The 24,528-nt window shown below is 41.4% G+C and overlaps 1 protein-coding gene across 1 annotated transcript; it reads right to left on the bottom strand.

Annotated features, from left to right (window-relative positions):
* Nucleotides 1-691: 691 nt before the first annotated feature.
* On the bottom strand, nucleotides 692-24,400 carry VPS26C (VPS26 endosomal protein sorting factor C). The gene is made up of 8 exons (XM_062001145.1): nucleotides 23,977-24,400; nucleotides 16,385-16,528; nucleotides 15,012-15,161; nucleotides 11,334-11,414; nucleotides 8,889-8,963; nucleotides 3,641-3,791; nucleotides 2,823-2,975; nucleotides 692-1,202 (listed from the first exon to the last, which is right to left on the bottom strand). The coding sequence occupies exons 1-8, from the start codon at nucleotides 24,031-24,033 to the stop codon at nucleotides 1,120-1,122; spliced, it is 894 nt and encodes a 297-aa protein (XP_061857129.1). The 5' UTR covers nucleotides 24,034-24,400; the 3' UTR covers nucleotides 692-1,119.
* Between the last annotated feature and the right edge of the window lie 128 nt (nucleotides 24,401-24,528).

Genomic DNA, 24,528 nt, shown 5'->3' with positions numbered 1-24,528 from the left:
TCTTCTCCAGACTAAACAACCCCAGGTCTCACAGTCTTTCCATGTCAGATGTTCCAGTCCCCACATCATCTTGATGGCCCTCTGCTGGACTCTCTCCCTCACTCCTGATTTACCTGACTCCCTTTCTAGCATTTACACCTGTACATCTACATGAGTTGAACAAGCAACACTCTCACACCCCCTCACACAGTGTGACTGCCAGCCTCAGAAGGACAATTCACACAAGGACAAGCCCTCTCCTGAAGGCAGGAGAGGTACCTCACCACAAAGGGTTTGAGGGCAGCTTTCCCACCACTGCCTGGGGCTGCCCTGCAGCTGTTCAGCGGTGCTGGTTGTCACACAACAGATGGTTTCTTCTTAACATCAAAACAGAGCTGTAGCTGTCATATCAAAGGGAAGATGGTATAATGCAAAGAATAAATATATTCTCACACTAAAATCTTTTGTCTGACCTTCTTAAGTGCTATTTTACACAAATAGCAATGATAAAGTAAAGGCATTGCTTTCCTGATGCAGGGAAGAACCCAGGAAAAACCCACATGTGTAACAGCCTCAGTGCTAAACATTCCTCCTCTACAGACTCATAATCCCTCTTTGGCCAAACTACATTCGGTGTTGCTTCACATTATTCAACTCACATCAGTTCTTTCACATTCACCTTGAGATGCCCATCCTATGCCAACACTTTGCGTTGTTGTAGCACCATTTATTAACTTTCAAAGACACTATTCAGTATATATTACAAGCCCCATACTCTCCCCCCAGTATCTATATAGGTTTAAGCAGTCTTCAAAAGGACTTTGGAACAAGTATTACAAAATGAAATAAAGACAGAAACTTAGTACATATTTCTACAAATTGTAGAGCTAAATAGAGCCACTACTTCAACATCAGAAAGATACCTGACGAGGCTGTCTGGATGGTTACATCCATGTAGGCTCCCGTGAGGCAGGCAAAATCTTGGCAGCATTCAGAAAGAACTGAAAGCACAAGAAGTACCAGCAGGGAGAAAGAAGTGATGTGTTTTAAGTTGAAGTAAGGCATGGACAGTATTTCACTTTGCCTCTGAAGAATTTTGTCCTTTTTCAGTATATCCTGAAGTGATTCTCCTCTGGCTATTTACATCCTACAGAGCTTCAGCGGGAAGTTCTCTGTGATGAGATGATCATCATGTAGAAGGACAACGATGTTAACCTCAAACTCTGAAAGAAGGGGAACAATAAAAATATAAAGCCAAGCTAAAACTTTCCATAAGACTCTGACTTGCAGCAGGAGGATGAGTGGTGGCAGTTCCCACTCCTGGGCACAGCTCCTCCCAGGACTCCTCCCCACCCTTTCAATACCCTGTGCATCCCTCCTTCCCTCCCTGTCTCCAGGCCCAACTGCCACAGCCATTCCAGACCTTGGACCATTCTGAGGGAATCTTGCCTCATTTGAATCTGGGATTCTATACTATTTCTGTACCACTGAAAAACTGTGACAGCCAGCTCTGGACTGAGCTCAGACACTTTAAAGAGTGAAAATGTTTTGGGAAAGATGCAGTGCACCAACGAGCTTTGTGTAGAAGCATTAGTGAAGAGGCTGCTCCCCTGCTGCCAGCATGAAATCCAGCCTTGGAATCCAGCACTAGGTACAGCCTCATGAAATCAAACACCAAAATACAACAGATTTGCAAACTAAGAACAAAATTTCCCAAAAGAAAATCTACTCTTTAGATATTATATTGTGTTGTTCAAAACCAGAATCAGTATCACATCTATAATCCATCCTAAACAAAGACAGAATACAAAGTCAAAGACTTAATAAATGAAGAGAATGGGAGATCAAAATAAACTGAACATAACTGTCCTTTTTTAGAACCTTCATAACATGTACTAAGACTGTTGTTATTAGTAAGAGTAGGTACTACACTAACAGCCATTTGTCACTGTAAATTACTCTTCAACAGGTAGGAACGGCAAAAAATAGAGAATAATATTGGGGCAAACCCACTGTACTCATCAGGTGCAAAAATGCTCTTGGGGGAACACAGAAACAAGGAAGGCTGAAAAAAATAAGTGTACACATTTTTCCAAGACATACAGCAGAAAAGCAGGAGGAGCTTCAGCTGGGAAGGATCCTAAAGGCAGGGACTTGCAGCTTGCATCGGATACAACAGAAGCACCAAAAGATTCCAGCAGGATAAAGGGAAGAAAGACAGTCTAGCAAAGAGATTTTTGGCAGTAATTATTTGAACAAGTGAGGAAATTCTTGAATTTCAGGTGTTTTTTAAGGAAAACATTGGACATGGGCAACAAGGAGGAAGAAGCAGCTAGTGTAGATGAAGAAAAGCAAGCAGAGACACATACAGCCTAACGTACTGTGGGTGTGTGCAGCACGAGGACAGGAAACAAAAAGGAGAGGAAATGGAAAGAAGAGTTCTTGCTGGTAGTGTAAAGAAGAGAGGGATCATCTGGGCATTTTCTTCTTGGCCTATTACTCAAGTGTTTAATCACACTTAATTTTGGCAGAAAAAAAATATTACCTGTCATTACATTGTTGCTACTGTCCCTTTATCAGAATTCTATTCATTGTTGCTGCTGTCCCTTTATCCGAATTCTATTAGCCAGAAGCAGCTGAACAGTTGCACAACTGTTTTTAGTTAGAAGTATTTGGGCTATATTTTCTCAGTCCTGTTCAAGAAACCTCTACAGTGAAACAGATAGATATCCTTGGTTCTTCTTGCAGTGCTGACAGCGATTTATCTCACCAAGAAGCTAGTGAAACTAGAAACTTCTCTCGGATGAAAGACGCCAACGCAATCTAAAGTCCTCTGTGCTTACCAACTTTGAAGTTTGTTGTTTCCAGGGTAGGGCAGGTGAACAACCTGGGAAACACCATGTAGATAGGAATTGTCAGGCCCCTGCAGACATCCCCATCAGCAATCTGAATGTTCTGAATCTCTGTGGCATCTCTGGCATAACCTTCCGCGCACCCTGGTGAAAATGGGAAATTCAGAGGGAGAGGAGGGGAGGGGAAGGGATAGAGAGAGACAAGAGAAGGCAGTGGCCAAACTTTAAAACCAAGGTGCACCAGGGTTGGACGAGAGGTTATGTATGAGCAAAACATTTTGCCCCTTGACCTGCAAGTTTTCACATTAGTGCTCTGGGTTAAGGATCACAGAGGTTATTTAAGTTCATGCTTGGACCTGAAGTACAAAACAGTTTTCTGCAAGTCTTTTTAGTCATTGAATCATAGAATTACTTTGGTTAGAAAACACCATTAAGCTTACTGAGTCCCACCACTAACCTCACACTACCAGGCCCATCTCTAACCTATGTCCCTCAGCACCTCATCTATGTGTCTTTTAAATATCTCCAGGGCTGGTGACTCCACCACATCCCTAGGCAGCCTGTTCCAATGTTTAATAACCCTCTCAGTGAAAAAGCTCTTCCCAGTCTAAACCTCCCCTGGTGCAACTTTAGGCCTTTTCCTGTTGTCCTGTCACTTGTTACTTGGGAGACCAACCCCCACCTTGCTTCAGTCTCCTTTCAGGTAGTTGTAAAGAGTGATCACGTTGTCAGTCTTTCATGTTTAAGCTGAAAAAGTGCAAATGGCAATTGCTGCAGTCCACACACATTCTCTTTGGAGAGAAACTCACCGCAGGTTTCCACACGCACTAACTGCAGCTCAATGCTTTTGACTGCAGCCTCTGCAGTCTCCACTACCAGCTCCCCTGTTAGTGGCTGTGTGATGATACAGTTTGTAGAATCAAGATGACCTCTAATGAGAAATTTTGGAAGTGAAGCTCTCTGAAAAGATTGGGGGAGAAAAAAAAACAAAGACACACCTGTAAGAGCAGACTAATAAAAACCCCCCCATGTTACAGAAAGACAGTTATTGAAGCATAAAGGAAATTCCCCAAAAATTGCAATATTAAGCATTCAAAAGTTAAAAAATGCCCCAAGTAACATAAGTAACTCTTGAAATATGCATCCTTAATCAGACATGCTAAGCCATCTCTTATCACCCTCCCCCTGACAGCCACTGCCCTTCTTGTTCCACCCACAGGAGCATTTTTCTTGAGATGAACCGTGAAAATTTGGCCATTACAGTTAATGCAGAAGTCAGAAAGGACATGGTGAAGGAGAGAGATGGCAGGAGCTACCAGGATGGTCAACTTGCAACGGCTGGCATTGCTCTGCAGAACTGCATCCTGGTCCCATTTTGTCACAGATTACAGCACGGTCTCTGCCATTTCAGAGATTTTCCCACCTCTTAGAATTTCTCTCTTGTGGCCACCACAGGGAAGGAAGACAGGCATTTAAAAATACTCATTTAATGCAAGACACAGCATACTGCTTATGTACCAGACACTCACTAAGGATAATTAATAAAGAGCTTAATTTGAATACAGAATCACACTTTTCATGTTTTCCTAACAGCAAGCATGTTTCCTACTTTTAAAAGAAGGTGCAGTAAGAACAGCCAATCCAGGATGACAGTTCATAAATAAGTTTCCACAAAAGACCAAAGCAGAGGGTTTGCTCCTCCTGTCCTCCTCTTTTTCAGGCCAGGAGGCATCACAGATATTGTCTGAGCAGAAAAACCCATATGCCAGAAGCTCCAGTTCCATTTCAAGTTTTGGCAGGAGGCATACTGAAAAAGTCAAGCTTTCTATCCACAGCTTCAGTTCACATCTTCACCATGGAACTTTGAAGAAAGTCTTTGAGCACCCTGGTCTAACCTTTCCCCTCTCTTGCAAGCCTTATTCTTCTCTTTTTCCTTAATCTTTTGTTATTGATACCTGTTTCTTTTGCCTCTTAGTTCTGGCTTCCAGTAGCAATAGCACAAAATTCTCCTCACCTATTGTTTAGACTGTTTCACTCAGATACCCAACAACTCTGTGCAACTCAGCTGTTCCACTCAAAACAAACATTTGAGGGAAACACAGAGAGGAATTTTCACATGTTCAGTAAATGTGACTTCACTCAGGTTATTTTCTTCCAACTTAAATAACAGAAGCTACATCCCTGACAAAAGCAGCCTATGAAATATTAAGTCCTCATAATGCTTTAGTGAAACGCTTTATTTGTGTGATCCCTCACAGGTTCTTCTCATCACCACTATGAGTAAACACAGAGTTGCTTCCCTGCTTCAGAGGGACACCATATAGTCATCCCCTGAAGTACAGTCGTCAGCAACCAAAGAGACAGTGATAGAAAGAACTTGCAGAATGAGAACTTGAGCCCATTTTCCTCAATCCCAGCCTATGAGACTTAGTTTTTTGAAGGTATATTTCCTCTAGAGCCTTACTACTCGACAATCCTGTTCATATTTTAGTCCTTCTCTCCTAGGACCTCTCTGATTTACACTCAATTTCACCCCCCGCCCCTAAAATAAGCATCAAGAACATACAAGCAAATCTGTCCCAGTTTTTCATCTAACCTCTTTGGACTTTGCTTTGGTACTGCAAACATCCTGACCAGTTTCCTAGTAGCCTATCAGAAATAGTTCAGGCACAATCTCCAGACAAGCAGAGCACTGAAGTTTTAATATTTTAAACACACTAAAATCGTGACATTTTCCACCTGTCCACTGGGTAGTCACTTCAGACCCACATATCTTATTGAGATGGGGCGAGGGGGGCGGAATTTTTAAAGAAAAGCCACTGGTTACACTACGCCACACATTCAGCACCATCCTTTAGACAGCTCCAGATCTGCTGGATTAGAGACATCAAGTTTTAGGACCTACTTCCGTGGTTATGTAACTGAAATACAGACAGGCATAAGGTCTGCTATTAATCTTAAGAAAGAGCTTTTAATGGACAGGAATTTTCTTGTGATGTCGTACCCCACTGAGTCTTTGCTAAGCCAATGAGCAGAGTTTGAAGACAGATAAGAGAAAGAAGAAACAGAAAATCACGTACATGGGAACATGGTTCACAGGAAGCGCAGATTGCCGGGAACTCATTATTTAGCAGTGGCCTCAGAAGTCATTTTGCCACCAAGAACAGTTATAACATCCTTATAGTTGAAAAAACATACGTATGCTTTCAGTGTGCAGCAGCCTCCAGAGACATGAGACAATGCTGCATACAGTGTGGTCATGCTCTAACTCAACTGGACTTAGAGTTCAGCCATGACAGCTGGTGGGTTTTCTAGAATCACCTCTACCATGCTCAAGAATGCTCTATTCCACCGTGCAGAAAGTCAAGCGGAGGTAGGAAGAGACCTGCATGGATGAACCTGCATGCCTCTGACAAAACATAAAAATGAAGCATAGAAAAGATGGGAGTCAAGTGACCCAGGAGGTACATAAAAACACTACCCAAATATGCAAGGATGGTTTTGGTAAAGCCAAAGCCCACCTGGACTTAAATTAAGAGATATGAGGGCAACCAAAAGGAGCATCTACAAGTCCACCAGCTGGAAAAGGAAGATGAAGGTAAATGGCAGCCTGCTAGGGAATATGGGAAGGGCCCCAACGAGAAAAGACATGAAAAAGACAGAGGTACTTAATGTCTTCTCTGACTCAGACTTTACTGACAAGACTTGCCTTCAGGAATCCCAGGCCTCTGCAACCACAGGAAAAGTCTGGAGCAAAGAACAGTTACCCTTGGTACAGAAGGAGCAGGTTAGAGAACATTTAAACAGACTGGATGTACACAAGTCCATGGGACTTGACGTGATGCACCCACAAGTGCTGAAGAATCTGACCCACATCACCATGAGGCCAATCTTGATTATTTTTTAAAGGCTTTCATGAACAAAGAGAATTCCTGAGGAATGGAAGATCGTAAATGTCACTCTAGATGAACTATAGGCTTGACAGCCTTGCTTCAATTCTGGGAAAGTGATGGAGCAAATAACCCCAGCAGACATTTCCAAACATACAAAGGACAAGAAAGTGATCAGAAGCAGTCAGCATGGATTTATGAATATGGAATTATGCTTAACCAACCTGATAGCCTTCTATGATTAAATGGTAGACAAGCAGAGAGCAGCGATTGCTGTTTGTGTTGGCTTCCACACTGTTTTGGATACTGTTTCTCCTCACAGCCTCACTGACAAACTGGTGGGACTACAAACTGGATGTAAGGATGTGCCACCAAGGTGGACTGAGAACTGCCTGAACTGCTGGACTCAAAGGTTTGTTATCAGCAGCACAAAGTCCAGCTGAAGGCCAGTCACTAGTGGTGTACACCAGTGACCTGAGTTAGTATTGCAGCTAAGATTACTGCACATCTTCACTGACAGCCTGGATGACAGCACAGAGTGTGTCCTCAGCGAGGACTCTGCAGAGAGTACAGAACTGGAAGGAGGGGCTGGTGAACCAGACAATTGTGCTGCCCTTCACAGGGACCTCAACAAACTGGACAGACAGGCCTATATGTCCTGTGCTGCACTAGAAGGTGTTATCAACAGGCTGAGTGAGGTCTTTCTCCCCATCTCTTAAGCACTGGTGAGACAAAATTGGGGATTATGTGCCCAATTCAAGACTTCCCAGCATAAGACAAAAACTTATTGGAGCAAGGGTAGCCTTTTGACACCAAACCAGGAAGACCAGCTGATTCCCCAGAAGGCTGTGCTGTCATTCAGCGGGATCTTTACCAGCTTGAGAGTTGGGCAAAGAAGAACCTCATGGGGTTCAACAAGGGCAAGTGCAGAGTCCTGCACCTGGGGAGGAACAACCCCACGTACCAGTACAGGCTGGGGATTGACCTGCTGGAGAGCAGCTCTGCAGAGAGAGACCTGGGAATCCTGGCTGATAGTACACTAACCATGAGCCAGCAATGTGCCCTCGTGGCCAAGAAGGCCAATGGCATCCTGGGATGCATCAAGAAGAGTGTGGGCAGTAGGTCAAGGAAGGTTTTTCTCCCTCTCTACTCTGCCCTGGTGAGGCCTCATCTGGAGTCCTGTGTCCAGTTCTGGGCTTCCCAGCTCAAGAGGGACAGAGAACTTCTGGAGAGTCCAGCACAGGGGCACCAAGACGATCAGGGGACTGGAGCATCTTCCTTATGAGGAAAAGCTGCTGGAACTGAGGCTCTTTAGTCTAGAGAAGAGGAGACTGAGGGGGGGTAGCTCACTAATATTTACAAGAATATAAATGGTGGGTGTCAGGAGGCTGGGGCATCACTTTTTTCTGTTTTATCTTGTGACAGGACAAGGGGTAATGGGATGAAGCTGGAACACAAGAAATTCCATTTAACATAAGAAAAAACTATTTCACTGTTCAGGTGAGGGAGCCCTGGCACAGGCTGCCCAGGGAGGGTGTGGAGTCTTCTTCCTTGGAGGTTTTCAACACCCGCCTGGACATGTTCCTGTGTGGCTCTGCTTCGGCAGGGGGTTTGAATGGATGATCCCTGTAAGTCCCTTCCAAGCCCTTCCATTCTGTGATTCTATGATTCTATGAAGGGAGATCTAAAGCAGTAAAGCAGTTTTATTTACAAAAAGAGCACAACGGGAAAGTCTGGAAAAATGAAACACGGGTTTCAGCAGACAAACAGAAACCAATGTTCAGAAAGCTGAATGACCAAGACAGCTACTACTGTTCATACAGGCTCCCCAAAGCCACTTGAGGCTATAAAAAGGCATAACCAAGGCTCAGAATATTTTTTTTAAAGGATCTTGGCTACCTGTGGTATGGAGTGTTTTCCCTTGCCTCACTGCCATCTTTCACTCAGAGAAATTATAAAAATGTTTAACCATTACTGAACAAAGTTCTGCTTTATATTAGTCACCATGATCACACGAGATGGGGCAGAATCACTTTATTGCTTATAGAAGTAAGAAAGGAGAAGGAAAAAACCCAAGTGTTGATTATCTGCAGGGCAGCATTTAGTCATTCTTCTCATGTTCTCAGGATCATGCAAGCATTACATTCAAAAATAAGAAAACCCTTACCTCTTTAACATTTTGCAAAGTTTCAGGAGTAATTGTGAAGTCTACTGGGCTTGGCATCAGTTTCCCTTTCTGTGACTACAAGTAATGAAAGAGTTAAATTATAAACTATGCTTTACAAAATGCACACATAGAATATTAAAAAAAGACAACAAAGTCAAGCAACTGGTAGGTGTGTTACCTTTTAGGATCACCTTCATACTGAAAGCATGAATCTCTGTAATGCCAACCCTAAGATTTCTTGCCTTTGGTATGAAACATTATGATACTGTCTAAATACAAGCCATAATGCATCCCAAATCTGAATTGTAGAAGTTTTGTGTCAAATGTTGGTTACTTTGTGTTTGCCATTGCAATAAACCACAAGAAGCTCTCAATTTTTTGGCATGAGACCGACTGACATTGAAAAAGAATTAAAGAAAATGCAAACAAAATCAAAACATGTGGTTGACTAAACCACCTAGCAAAGAAAAAATACACTACCTGTCTGAAGCCTATGGTGTGCTAAAGATAGAATGTATTTATCTGTAAACACAAAACTGTGAAATTTAAATCTCTTATGCCACTTGTAATGTTTCATTACTAACGTCTAGTAAATTTGGGCAGGGGAGAGTGGGCGAGACGACAAATGAACTTCCTCTACTGCTTCAAATATGTTTTATAAACTCTTTCCCACCTGTCTTAATTCTGAGCACTTTGTGCTCCTCCTCCTAGCTCAGTAACAGCTCAGTCTCCTAAGCCATCCTCATGTTACAAGGAGATCCTCAGCTGATCCAATCTAGTGTAACGTGGATTTCATGAGCTTAGCATTCCATAAAATGTAAAATAAACCAAACTTGGTCCAGAGCTTTCCACACCAGAGAAGAAATTTTAGGGGCTCACGATTGCACTTCTGTAAGTATTTGCACCATTTATCTCTGCTGAAATGGCAGCCTGTACTCTACACAGGAGGGCAATCTTCACTAACCGTTCACTGACCCCCCTCTCCAATTTGATCTCAGTGGAGTGCACTGTCTTCTCCCTACCTATTTAGAAGCAGCTAGCACAGCACCCATTCAGAGACCCGGCTGTATACAACCAAGATTTGGCAGAGCACACCACCACCACCACCAGGCTTAACTTGAATTCTTAGTTAGGATCTACTCTCATTACTTAAGAATTCAAAATAGCTTCTGCTGCCCAGCTGCAAGACAGAAGATACTAGGAAAAGATTGACCGTATTTTCCCATAAATGACAAATTCTGGCAAAGAAGGGAAATGGTACATTGAGCACTACAGTGAGAATTATATGTTCAGTAAAACCTCGTTAGTTCACCCTGACCGAGAGATTCATGATTTACTGACTTGTGATCTCAGAAGTGCTGTAGTGGGAACAAGAAGCAAAACCAGGAAACTGCAATATGTAATTCGTTCACTATTTTGACAAGTGTGGCTCACTTACAACGTATAACAGACCAATAAAATGTAGCACAAAGTATTTTAGAAAATAATGGAATCTTATCAACAGGAAACTTCTTCATAGCACCTAGCTAAATCTTTGAAATGCATAAAATCTTTTAAAAAAGTAGTATAGACCTAAACATATTTCTACCATTACACAAGAGTGTCTAATAATTTACTGTTGTGTTACAGTTCAAAGGAATGATACAAACAGTATGTTCCAGCAAGTTGTGGGTGGAAAAAGAGATACTTAATTAGGCCTGCACAGTCTGTACTGACATCAGATGCTCTGGACATGCAGACAAGTTAACATAAACTAGTAACCAATCTGATACAGGAACTTCAAATAAGAAACAGCAAAGCATTTCTTATGAAACAGTTAGATCTCATCCCGCAATAACATCTCTATAGGAGAAACACTGTCTCCATGTTGGTAGCCACAGGATGTGGATATTGTTACTTAGTTACCTTAGCATGTTGCCAATCCTGGGCTTACTTAATACCTGACAAACTGCTTCTTTCCAAACTTAATGCAGACCTAGGTGAGTCAGGGCTCTGAATTAGGACTAGTCATCTGAACAATAGAAATCGGGTATTCACCAAAAAACTCCCATTTCTAGGACAGGCATTGTGGGTGCATGGAACCTTTGGCTAAGAAATGCTCAGATAACCTGAAACAGTGTTTAGGAGAACACTGTAACATTTCTCTATGAAAATAAACTCTGTGAAGCATAAAAATATGTTGTAATCCAAATTCTCTTTGTACTATTTTCTTTAAATGAAGAGAGAGATGTGTTATTCTAATCAGAAGCAACTGACACCCTAGGTCTTCTGGATATTTTTGTTTTAAGGCTTCCTTTACTTACATATACCCCCTATGTTATTATTACAAATCACATGGGTTTACTTGGTTTTCTAAACTTAATGCCAAATTTCAATTAAAGGAGGGGGGGGGGGGAAGGGGGCAAAAAAGTGTCATTTTGTATAGTTAATACAAACCATGCTTACCAGTGAGTGGACGATGAATTCACTAGTCTTAGTTAGGTCTTTTGCCAGCAGCGAACGTCGCATATCACACCGTAGAGTATACTGGCAGGAAAAGGATGCCAGAGAAAAGGAAGATTTCCTTATTTAAGACTTCATCTCTTAACTTTTCATCTTTTTATTGCATATGAGCCATATGTTACTGTTATTAATATTTAAGGCATTGTTTCAAACAGCTATAAACCAGTGTCTGAAAAATCCTATGACCTTGGTTATCATGGTAATCATACACTCAGCATTGACAACACAGCCTTTCAATGTCTTTGCAAGACAGGGAAATTTACGGGGTGGGGTTTATTGTTATTGGTTTGGTTTTAATTCCTTCTTTACAGATGAGGATTTGGCAAAAATAGGTGCACTTAAGGTAGGCACTCAGCTTCCTAGCTTCTACTTTGTGGTCTCTCCCTGCACATAACCTGAATACGTCTGCAAGAACGAGACCGGGGAGCATATTTCTTTCCCCATCACAGACTATGGTTTCCACTGAAGTTGATAACTGTTGAGCAAACCTTCTATTAGTATACTACCTCTCACTCAGCCCAGGGAACACAGTGCAATGCAGCAGCAGGACCACCCAGGCCTTGCAATTTGGCCTACAGTCTTTCCATCAGGGTCTCACCAGAAGGTCTCTGAGTGAGAACAGAGACTTGTGTCCTGATACTGAACACCCAGCTAATACAGGAATACCTAGATCAAGAAATAGAATCTTGCTTTCAAAATGCACAAGACTTGGACAAAAGCCTAGGAAGTGTGCATCAAACAGCACTATGTTTTCCTCTCTAGGACAGCAGGACACTCAAAGGTTAGTTGAAATCTAATGATTACCCTTTTAGTTACATTTTTTCCTCAGCTTCTAAAGAGGAGCTACATAGATGAGAAAAGAAATGATAAAACAAAATAAAAATTCACCATTAAAGTGTATACCTTAAAACAACTGATATTAATCATGGAGGACAGGTGAGATGCCTGAGGACTGGAGAAAAGACAGTGTCATCCCAGTCTTCAAAAAAAGCAAGGAGGAGTCAGGAAACTACAGGCCAGTCAGCCTCACCTCCATCCCTGGAAAGGTGATGGAACAACTCATCCTGGATGCCATCTCAATATACATGAAGGAAAAGATGGTTATCAGGAGGAGTCAACATGGATTCACCAAGGGGAAATCCTGTTTGACCAACCTGATAAGTGTCTGGCTAGATGAGGGAAGAGCAGTTGATGTCATCAATCTTGACTTCAGTAAGGCCTTTGTCTACCGCTACATGCCCACGGGAAAGCTCAGACAATGTGGATTGGACGAGTGGACATTGAGGTGGATCGAGAACTGGTTGAATGACAGAACCCAGAGGGTGATGAACAACTAAGTTGAGTCAAGCTGAAGGTCTGTGGCCAGTGGGGTTCCACAGGGATCAGTTCTGGGGCCAGTCTTGTTCAATACGTTCATCAACAACCTGGATAAGGGGACAGAGTGTACTCTCAGCAGGTTGGCTGATGACACCAAACTGGGAGTACTGGATGATTCCCCAGAAGGCTGTGCTGCCATTCAGTGGGATCTCGACCAGCTTGAGAGTTGGGCAGAGAGGAACCTCATGAGGTTCAACAAGGACAAGTGTAGAGTCCTGTATCTGTGGAGGAACAGCCCCATGCACCAGTACAGGCTGGGGGTTGACCTCCTGGAAAGCAGGTCTGTTGAGAGAGACTTGTAAGTCCTGTTTGACAATAAACTAAACATGAGCCAGCAATGTGCCCATAGGCAAGTTATTTAGATTACAGGAAGCCACTCAATTAGTTTTGCACCATTTTTGACATATCTGCTACAGATAACAGATATCACATTAGGAAGACAGCCAAGAATGAAAAAAAGATATGGTACTTAAAGTACTTAAAAAACCCACCTGAATGTAGGCAAAAAAACAAGGGATTTTTTTCTTTTATTTATGACAGGATAGTAGTTGGTGGGTTAATTTATTTGTTAGGGTTTTTTAAATCCCAGCCTGTAATACAAGCTTTACAGTTCAGCTAAACAGCTAACAGTTTTATATCTTGTCATCAAACCTAATACTCTCATCAGTGAGCTAGAAGTGCAGATGTGTGCATGGGGAAGGTTTTACAACTCACTGATTCTTCATAAGCCACGGTCTGAAAAAGTTTTAAATTTAGTGGCTCCTTCAACTTTTCCCTTGGTGGAAAAAAAAAATTAAAAAAAAAAAAAAGTAAAGAACCTAAAAGCAGTCCTCAGTAAGAAAAATGCATTATCTAACACAGTATTTACATTCAAGAGACGAAGAAAGGCTTTCCCTCAAAAAAAAAGAAAGCTAACCAAACCCCAAACAAACCAATGCACCTATGGTTAACACATTTTTTAACCAAAAAAGGTCAAATTTCAAAATTGTGTTTCCACAGCTTTCTGTTACAAGCATGTGGTATATACAGATTTGGGCAGGAAATACTACTACTCATCTCCCCAGGAAAGCAGAAAATTTATGGTTTTGAAGATGCTACAGGACCTCAACACTTTGGTTTGAGTCTTCATTATGAAAGTACACAGAACAAAAAGATAATGCGGTGCAGTCTTCTGTCATAAATGGAATGCATGTAGTTGTCTGCAATATAAGGAGGGATCAGATACTTGTTACAGTAGGTCTGACAATGTATTTCAGACAAGACATCTTGTTACTGTTCTCCTTAAGCCATCACTCTGTAAGGATTTATTCCATATAGAAGGCCTCAAACAAAATGATGGAAAGATTTCCTCTAGTTAGAGGATGCTTCTCACAAATAAATGCAGGAAAACAGACTCTGAACACTGGGTAGCTTTGCTTCTGTACAGTTTATTTCTGTGTCTTAAAATGAGTTTGGTAAGTCATTACACTTTATTTTTAATATTAAACTATTATTAGCAGTAATTAGTTGTCTACTATGCTAACAAAATCTCCCCAATCCTAGGTTAACAGTATACACACTTATATCTGGGTACATACTACTATATAGATTATCTACAAAACAGTAAATGCAACTTTTTTACAATAAATATTGGACTAGGTAAAAATATCACTCTGTAAGAGATGTAACAAGTGTGGCAAATACATTTTATCTTTTCTTAACTCAAAGCTCCTCTTTTCCAGTATGCTTTAAATTGTCTCTCCTACATCCCATGTTACATCTGATTAGTTTCATTACCATTAACCATTTCCAAGGAAAGGCTTAAACTTGCTGAAAAGGGGAACAGATATCACAACATTTTTTTCAAAAGCAACATTATATTCAAGAGATTTTGAGACGGTTCCTTTAGTACATTTAAGAAGTGTTAGTTTCTGTTGTCTTCATAACACCTGGGAAAAGTGTTGACTCCTAGAAACTGAAAAAGGCACCTAGAAACTACCTACAAACTACTGCTTAAAAGGTTAATGTGTATCATGATTTTTAATCTTAAGTTATATCTAGAAAATGCATTAATAAAGAGAAGCTTAAAAGCCACCTACTTCAAAAGATCTTTAACTTTCTGCTCATTCTTCAAATTGAGAAAATATTGCCCTATGAAAACTATCACAAAATGTTATCCTTTGCTTCCACAGAATGAGAGATGCTTTAGACTATGTTCTGCAGATAACAAAGTTCGTGTTTTCTTTACAGATATGACTGCCTTACCTGAATATTAACGAAGACACCGTGATACGTCTCATACAGAACTTTGTTTCCCTTCATGTGCAATGGAAATTCAAATGGAATTTCTGTCTTGCCACTGGGAAGTTTCCCTGGTTTTACCATTTCAATAGTGCTGTTAATAATTTGAATAGGCTGCAAAGATAAATATTAAGAGGTTTAGGTTAAAGCAGCCTGACAGCCTCATCATTTCAAGAACCAACAACATTCACTAAACTCTACTAGACCTCCTAAATTTTCAGAAACTCAGGTATTTCTTCATAACACAGCACTCTCCAGTCTTGCAATAAAAAGAAATATCTATAATGAAAGCAATTTGTAGTCAATGTTATGGTTGTATCACACCAATGACCAAAACTATTTAGATCGCTAAACAGTCTCAAGAGCTTTGGAAAGTGGAGTTCCATTTACTGAACTATGACCCTTAATAGTAGCAGCAGGAATCTACAACTATCTGTGCCAACTGAGCAGTTGGCCATTCCCTTCTACCTGCTCGCTGGCCTTTTCTTACCCTAAAGATCAATATTTAAGGCTGGAAGAGTTAACTATGATTTGACTGGGGAAGCCTGCTAGAACATGACACTTCTCACTGGAGTTTTACTATAATTTTCCCTCTACTAGACAAGAACAGGAAAATCTATTGCTTCTACTGTTTTTGGGGGTATTCTATTATTTCTGGTTTTCAGTCATTCACAGGTAGATTATTCATGCTGTAACTGTGATACAAATGAAGACTTCAAAAGGTCCTGCAGTGAGGCTATCCTAACTTAAGCAAACTGTTTTGCAAATGTAACTATACTGCCTCTAGACAGCCTTGCTTCAGTCACTACAGCCACATTCATATGGAGCCTGAGATCATTTGTCCTGCTAGATTCTAAACCTGGAGAGCAATACAGAGGCCTTCCAGGAGCTACATAGTCAAACAGTCTGTGCACAGTCTCACACTGCACAGAAGTGCCTGTGCCTGCAGGTCTTGTCCCATATCTAGCAGCATACCACATCAAAGGCCTCTACAGAAACTACTGTGATAGTGACTGACATGGCATAAAAGTCAAATTAAACCCAGTCAGTTTTTAAAAAAAACTAAAAAGATCAATTCCTTTCAATGATGGTAATCATCCAGTAATCACACTATTTATGTTACTGTACTTTAAACCCTAAAGAAAACTCTCCAGTCAGTGCAAGTTCCTCCCCCAAAATGTCATCATATATCACCAGATATATGCTGAGCATTCCTCTGCTTTTTATAATTTACATACCATGAAGTGCTGTAACGACCCAAAAGCCATTAAGGAAAGACTTAATTTGAGAAGAGACAAAGATTTTATGCTAAAAATATTAACCTGCACAGGTCTTACCTTGACAGAGTTATAAAAGGCTTCGAATACACCCACACTTTTGGCACTAAGTTGCAGATTTACTGATCCTTCCATTGTTAACGAGATACCTTGGTGCTGGACTGTGTCCTTACTTGTTATGACCACGACTCCAGAAAGAACTTCCTAATAGGAGAAAAGACAACATGAAAATATTTGTTTAAATAAATTTCTTCTACAGGTGTTACTCAGCATGCTGGTTTCCAAACTCAAGAAAACTGCTCTCAGAGAACAGTCTAACCTTGTCAGAAAAGATAGATATTGATAATGCAAGCAATGTGAGGTAGAGACCTCTGTAATTTTAATTTGTTGGGGGTTTTTTTCCAAAATATTCTCCTCCTCCTTGCAGAAGGTACTACTCTGAGCTTCAATTTCCTTCCAAATTTTCAAGATCTTGCTCCGCAGCAAGAAGAAAACTAGCCTCAGAAACAACTACCAGGTCAGCTGGTAGCCAACAAGTTTCATTTCACACCTTGGAATGAAATCCCAGGAGGAATTTTTACATGAAGAATGGGATAGTCAGACATGGGAAATGGAAGGTGTAACTGTAGAAGCAACGGCCAAGCTGAGAGCAAGACTCAACCGTGGAGCAGAATAGATTTTAAATAAAAACAGAGTTGCTCTGCTACAGAAACAAATTCCATGCTACATGGGAAATAGTTTAACAGCATATAGTTTAACAGCATATCTGAATCAAAGGCACCAGTTTTGACCCAAGAGACGTGTCACTTATACCATTAAGAATGTTTTGTCCACAAAACTGTATTTGCACAAGAACACTGCATCTTGGGAGTATCAACTTAGAAGTTCTAACTCTGAAAAAGAGATTAACTGCAGGAGAGCAACACATAGTTCATTTTACATACCCCATTGTTTATTCTTCCCCTCTCCTACACCAGAGTCTCCACTCCAATCCAGAGCTCCATGCCGAACACTCATACACAACTGGAAACAGCAGTGATTCGAGAGCCTGAAGAAAGTTTCTTGGGGCTAACTTCTGTTCGATGGTAACACTCTCTGCACCTTTGCCAGCCTCATCAAATAGACAACAAACCACGGATCACTCTCACCAAGGGATAACTCAGACTGCCCACTCTACACTCAACCAGTCAAAGCCAGTCTAGTTACGTACAGGTCTGACAGAAGCCACTTGAATTTTGCCAGCCTTTTGTCTTCACTACTGGTACAGGATGGCAATATAGAAAATGGGTCAAGTGGTTTAAAGCAGAAGAGGCCAGTAGCAGACCATCAAGCATCACAACCAAGGCTGACATGCTGCAAGGCTGAAAAGAGGACCTGCAGCAACTGGGAAATGCCAGGAACAGGAGGCACAAGAACAAAAGGACAGTGAAGAAAAGCTGACCTAAATACTGTACTGCTTTGCTAATGGGCTTTAATTAGTGCAAGCAATTAGGCTATTGCTTTGAAAATTGAGTACAGCTGAACTATAAGAAGCAAGGACAATCCTGAACATGGGAACTGCTTCAATAACTATGAACAGTCTCCCACCACACAGCAATAACCTATTACAGCACTATTGCTTACATATTTGCACATGTTAAGGGTTCTCGTATTTGGGGCAGAAAGGAGGAGAACAACTTGAAGTTAAACATGACTTTTTCTTATAACATTCAATGACTCTTAAGAAATGAAAAATCATGTCAAAAAACACCCATGAAAACTCTTAAAAGGTCACTAGCACGATGGAGAGGGAAGTATCATGAAAAAGATAATATTTACTTCAACTATTTATATGCAATGAGATAGTATTTCTGGGTGATGTGTAGGGGGAAGTTGGCCATGTCTTTTCTGGAGTGACCTACTTTGTCCTTTCTTGTGTAAAATGAGGGTTTCCTCTAAATACAAAGCTGTCAGCATACTTGTCCTTCTAAAAAGTACCAACCAAAGAAGAGAAGCTCACCAAGATGTTCATATACTTGTGGTTAGCACACAATTTTATGAGAAAACTTTACTTTTACAATGCTTTTATAATGGCAGCACTTAATGCTAAACCAGTAGTTTTCAGTCCATATCAAAAGGGGTTTAATACCACAAAACTAAAGGTGTAGAGAAAGTCACCACTGGAATGAATCCCCACATACTACAATGCAGTAGCTTAGAATCAGTTGCTCTTAGTCATTCTTTACCTTCCCCCTTACTAGGAGCTCCTCATGGCTTGACCATGCAATGACAAAACTTTGCAAGATGGAACTGAGCTAATGCAGTCCTATACAGAATTATTCATCTAAACAGTGTCCATGCACAGGAAGGTCAGTGTGTTATGTGAACAAGACAGCATTGTGGAGAGACCATCTCAGGTTAACAACCCCCAACAAACTTCACCGCTTTCTGCTGTCATTTCTTTACCATTCAGGTATGTACATGAAACTGCCAGGAAGACAGGCTGACAAAGTTTCAGTTCCTTTAAAATACCCGCTTCCTCTGATCCAGCAGCACAGTCCTGGAGCAGGGTTATCCAACTCTGGCTGAGGACAATTTGGAATGTTATTTGATCAATAACATGAAATGGTATGTAACAAACATCACAAAATCTCATCTTGAGTCCAAAGTCACATCTAGACTTCTGACGGAACTACGTACCTCTTCAGTATCTATAAGCTTTATGTAAAGACTAGAAGGATCAAAGAACATAGAATTATAGAATCACAGAATGGTAGGGTTGGAAGGGATCTTTAGGGATCATCTAGTCCAACCCCCCTGCAGAAGCAGGTTCACCTAGATCAGGTCACATAGGAACGTGTCTAGGCAGGTCTTGAAGATCTCCAAGGAAGGAGACTCCACACCCTCCCTGGGCAGCCTGTGCCAGGGCTCCCTCACCTGAACAGTGAAATAGTTTTTTCTTATGTTTAAATGGAATTTTTTGTGTTCCAGCTTCACCCCATTACCCCTTGTCCTGTTGCTCAATACCATCAAAAAAAGGGATGTCCCAACTTCCTGACACCCACCATTTAGATATTTGTAAATATTAATAAGATCCCCCCAATCTCCTCTTTTCATTCATACATACTATACTTTCCCATAAATTGTTGGGAATCTTACTTTTAGTGTTAAACTACATACTAATTCCAACCTGTGTATACTGTCATATTTGTCTGCCACATTAATAAGTCAGGAAAACAATTTTAGCTAGATATTATGTATTTTCAATTGTATCTAATCACCTGACAGCATCCCTGATATGAAAAATCAGCCTGATTTTTTTTTTTTTCCAAGGAAGGAGCTTTGAAAAAATAACAAACCTCAAGGCAGGTTTTCAAGACCACTTGAAATCTGTTATCACACTTTTTGAGATGTTGACAACAGCAGAGGACTTTGTACCTAATGTCATACAGAAACACCTAACATTTCTCTAGTTCCATTTGATATTCACTGTACATCTATTGATTAAGCTGCTCATTATCCTGGTAGAAGTCCACAGTCGGTTACCAAAAAAATACCTTAGGTTCCTTTTAGATTCCACTTTCCACATCATAGGTGTTCACTTTTAGAAGGCAATTTAAAAATTCACGTCAAGTCCATGTAAGTTACTTAATACTCCTTATCATTTTCTTCCACATCTATTCCTCTGCGCAAGCCACCTGCATACCTTAACTACATATTCTTCTGTTCGTTTAGAAAGAAAGTCATCACATTCAATAGAAAAAGTCTGCTAGACCCAACTAACTAGTCATTAGCTCCTTTAAAACTTCAAAGCTCGGATCTACTAATTAGTTTGCTTTTCCAGAAAAAGTAAAAGGTGTCCTTACAGTCAAACTCTGACTTAAGTCTATTTTGGAATTACTTGTCATTATAAGTTTTGGCTGGTGTTTTAACTGTGCCACCTTTGCCACAGTACAATGCATTTTTCAGGCCTTTCAGACTAGAATTCCTTTAATTATCAAATCTTGGACTAACTGCCACAGTTATTCCAGTCATCCTGTTTAGGTTTTCTAAATAAAACACATCATTAGCTGTGCCTGTCTCCTCATTCTTCTAGCATTTCCGATGTTGTTAAATGAGCCTCAACGGCTCAAGAATTCTCCATCCAATTAAAAAGTCTCTTGAACACAGATCTTCTGTTCCTGGGAACCTAAACAATGTTTTGCTGCCGTAAGTCTTATTTTGCTATTATAGGACAAGTTATTAAGATCTTTCTGTATTACTCTTCCAGTCCAAGAAATGTCAAACTTCTTCTGTACTTACAGTTTAAAGTGATCTGTTTAAGCCGGTTTTTCTCATACTGAAGTCTGGACAAAAGAAAAGTCTTTGTTTGCTTAGTTCCTCCTATTTCTGATGATTATAAGAAATGAGTAAAGAAATTGCTTACTGTTTATCATAACACATCATTTTAACCAACTTCCTTTTTAAAAGCAGGAACACAATCTCAGCTTGCATGATGCATGACTGTTTTACAAATGATGTCTTAAGTTTTCTCAATTAAAAAAAGAATAGTCAACACAGAAGCAAATAACAACTAAAAAGAACAAGAGTTGACTATTTGACTACCTAGAACTAAATAAAGTCTTAGGAAATGAAGCAACTTCCATGTGGCATAGAAGATTGCTTTGCAACAACAAAAAAATGCTTGAACTCAGATGGATTTAGTATAACCAAGGTCACTACACCAGGATGAGCAGATGTCTGACCCAAACCCAGGACAATAGGAAGCAGTATTTGAAGATTCTGGTATATGATATTTAATCACCAAAAGGAAGTTTTAAAGATCTTGGCCTGATGGGGAAAGTCTACTTTCTACTATGCATAACTCTGACCTTACAAAGTGCAAAAAAAAGGTTATTCAGCCTTAATTTTCCTGGTCCATTATTTGCTTTAAACACACCCTTACCTTCTCATATGTTAGGGAAAAATATTGCTGAAAGTACAAGACTCAAAGTCAGTCCTGCAATAAAACTGAAATTTGTTAACTTTCAGAGTTCTTCTCTAGACTTTTATATTGAAAATTCTGACACCTTGAGGGCTTTAACTGGTATAGAATTTACCATAAGAGATTCTCAGAACAACTACTTGTTGAATATGGGCATCTCCTATACCTGTTCCTCCTCATCCCCTTCCCATTCAGAGGAAATAAAGATGTACAACAAATAGACTCAACAATTACAAAGATGATGGTTGATGTACACACAACAGGTGGAAATGTTGACTGCTAAAAATCCCCAAATATTTCACACAGACTGTGCACTCCTAAGAGGTAAAAAAAAAAAAAGAGCTTGAGTGGAAGAACCAGTACTCATTACCATTACCTGTTATTTGATCTATTGTCACCTAAAATCACAGGTTGAGATCCCTTAGACTGTTCATCCATTTTATTTTATTTGTTCAATGTTCTGCTCTGTTGGAGCTGCCCCACTATGTCTGATGTCTCCTCTGAAGGCCATCCAGCCAAGACTATTCTGATACGCACTGTTAAACACTCTCTGTTCTACTCTACTTGAGAACACCTTCATAACAAAATCAAGAAAGGAGAACCATGATTCAGCAGATTGATTCCTTAACTACTATTATTTATTTTTCTTGAGCGTCTCATCAACCAAATACTATTCATTTCCCTCATCTGGTTTACAGCATAACATATCAGCACAAGAAAGGTGACAGAAATGAAATGGAGTAGAGTTATGCTGGATTAATGATGGCAAATTATGACTTACAATGCTCAATGTTTTAGTACATTTTTGTTGTACTGTAACAGGTATAACAAAAAGACTATCGTATCAGGGCATAATTTAGACATCACCTTCTTCCATATCCAAATGCAGCTTTAGATAAGTTCAGAAAACCAAAGATCACTTCTAGCTACAGTATCCTTATTGCCTTCAAATCAATAGCTAGACATGTATAATGGGATGAAATTGTCTTTACTAAAGGAATCCTTTCTAGTAGCATTGATGGAAGCATATTTTGGGAGGCAAGTTTCCATAGACCCAAGGTATTATTAGCATAACTACCATCACTGAACTGTACAACTGTCGGTAAATTTCTAAAACAAACAAAAAACCTGCATATGTTCTGTGCCTAAAGAGCGGTTCAAAATTCCTTTCTGTCCCTGTGAAATTTCTATTAAAAATTAATGCTGTACTTCTAGAGTACAGTTCTTTCATCACATCCTCTGACCTCCAAATTTCAGACCTAGTTTATGAATCAATTCCATAAACCTTTACACACGGAGTTGAAATCGAAGCAAGCAAACAAAACTGACAGATTTTCTAACCACAAACATCCCTTTTCTGCATTAAAAAGGGAAATCTAGTTTAAAGTGAAGTAAAGCAAATCAAGTGAAGAAACTGAAAACTTGCACAGCATTACGATACTGAAATAAATAACCAAGCTCCGTCTAACCACGGGCACTAGCAAAACCATGTGAATGCGAGGTGCAGAGAATAGTCTTTACCACTATGACACCACACTTAAATGGATGTGTCATTCACAAACTGATAATTCAGCTATATGAAACTCGTTTTCTAGATGATTTGACAATTGTAGAAGAGATGCTGTGTACCCTCCCATTTAAATCTGCTTAACACAGCTTTCCAGTATTAAAAATATTCAGTAAATTAAAGCATGCTTTATTTGCTATAACAGTCAAACTACTAAGGTATAGGAAAGCTGTGTGTGAAAAGGATTTTTATAAGACAAGTGTGTGCTGGAGCACAAAAAGAAAAAAAGAAAAAAAAAAAGACCTGAAAACTTTTGCTTGAACACTACAGTATTCCTAAGAAAAAAAGGGCTAACAATCTCAAAAATGTGAGAGTCAGGTGACTTTTTTTTTTATTTATTTCTAATTATGCTTGAAGTCTTCACCAATGACAAAAGGCACAGCATTTCTCCAAGGAGCTGCAAAAGCATTGCTTTATCACTGTCAACAACTGCCATTAGTGAAAAAAAGCTAAGAAATCGGACTCCTGCCCTTGCCTAAGCGCTTCATCTAAGCTGGGACTTCCTATCTGGTACAAAAAAAAAAAAAAAACCTCAAACCCATTTTAAGACACTTTTAGGTTTCTTGCAGAGCACAGAAACGGAACCAGACTCTGTAAAAGCAACTGGCAGCACCTGTATGCTCTATAAAAGCATCAGCCCTGCTCTAACACACAAGTACAAGCAAACTGAAGAGACGGTGAGCTCCGAACTGTTCTATTTCAGGGGGCTTTCTTCCCTTCCATCCAAGAGGCTGGTTAGTGGCACTCCCGGGGTCCCGCCACAACGGCTGGGTGCAAGAGACGGCCAAATCGCAGGCCTGCATCCCAAAGACATGCCGCACAGAGCTGAGCTCGGCTGTGCTGCAGGAGACCCGCGGGAACCCGGGGCATCCTCGGCCAGGACGTGAGGGGCGGCCGTGGGGAAGGCGGAGACGGTGCAGGGGGAAAGCTGCAGAGGTGAAGTTTCCCAGCAGCCCGCGAGCCCTGCCAACGGCCCGGCCACCGGAGAGCCCTCACTAGGAAGGGACAGACAGAAGAAGACGAATCATTCCGCTTGCCAAGGTAGCGGACCAAGACGCTCCCGGGCTGCCGGCGAGTGCCGGTGGCAAGGCAGGCGGCGGGCCGGCCCCGCGGCGCACTCACCCCGCAGCGATACACCTTGTTGGCGCGCTTGATCTTGATGTCCAGTGCCGTACCCATCGCGGCGGCGGCGGCAGCCGCGCGCGGTCATGTGAGGCGGCGCGCGAAGGAAGCGGGAGAAGGCAGGGGCGGGGGGGAAAGGGAGCGGAGCCTGTCCCAGGAACATCCGGGTCTCCGGTGACGCCATTTCTCAGCTGATGACTCCGCTTTCCCGGCCGGCTCCGCCTGTTTCCTGGTAGTCACAGGAAAGGGGCGGGGGGGGGGGGGGGAAATGGTGGTGCTGGGGCTTCCCGCCGTGCGGAGGACAGCGGGGACAGCGGAACGGATGAGGCCCACACGCCCCCGGGGAAAGCCAGCTCGAGGCGTGCTCGGAGCGCCGCGGCGCAAGGGGGCGCCGCCCGACCTGGTGCGCTGCACAGCAGCCTGCCGCGCCCGCGGGCGGCCGGATTGCGCATGCGCACGCCGACGCGGCCCTAACGGTCGCGCTGCGGTGGGAGGTGTCTCGTGCGCGCGCAGCCGTTGCTCGGGAGCGGCGCGCGGCGGCCTTTGGCGGGT

Source organism: Colius striatus, chromosome 1 (assembly GCF_028858725.1).
Source record: "Colius striatus isolate bColStr4 chromosome 1, bColStr4.1.hap1, whole genome shotgun sequence".
Classification (NCBI taxonomy): Eukaryota; Metazoa; Chordata; class Aves; order Coliiformes; family Coliidae; genus Colius; species Colius striatus.
Note: the sequence above shows the minus strand (reverse complement) of the source record. Positions and strands in the feature narration are given on the sequence as shown.

Excerpts from the sequence above, each read along its gene's own strand:
- VPS26C (XM_062001145.1), bottom strand. The coding sequence starts at position 24,033 with ATGGGTACGGCACTGGACATCAAGATCAAGCGCGCCAACAAGGTGTAT. Across the intron at positions 16,529-23,976 it reads ACAAGGTGTATCGCTGCGGG|GAAGTTCTTTCTGGAGTCGT; the intron begins GTGAGTGCGCCG and ends TTCTCCTATTAG. Across the intron at positions 8,964-11,333 it reads AATTCATCGTCCACTCACTG|TCACAGAAAGGGAAACTGAT; the intron begins GTAAGCATGGTT and ends CATTACTTGTAG.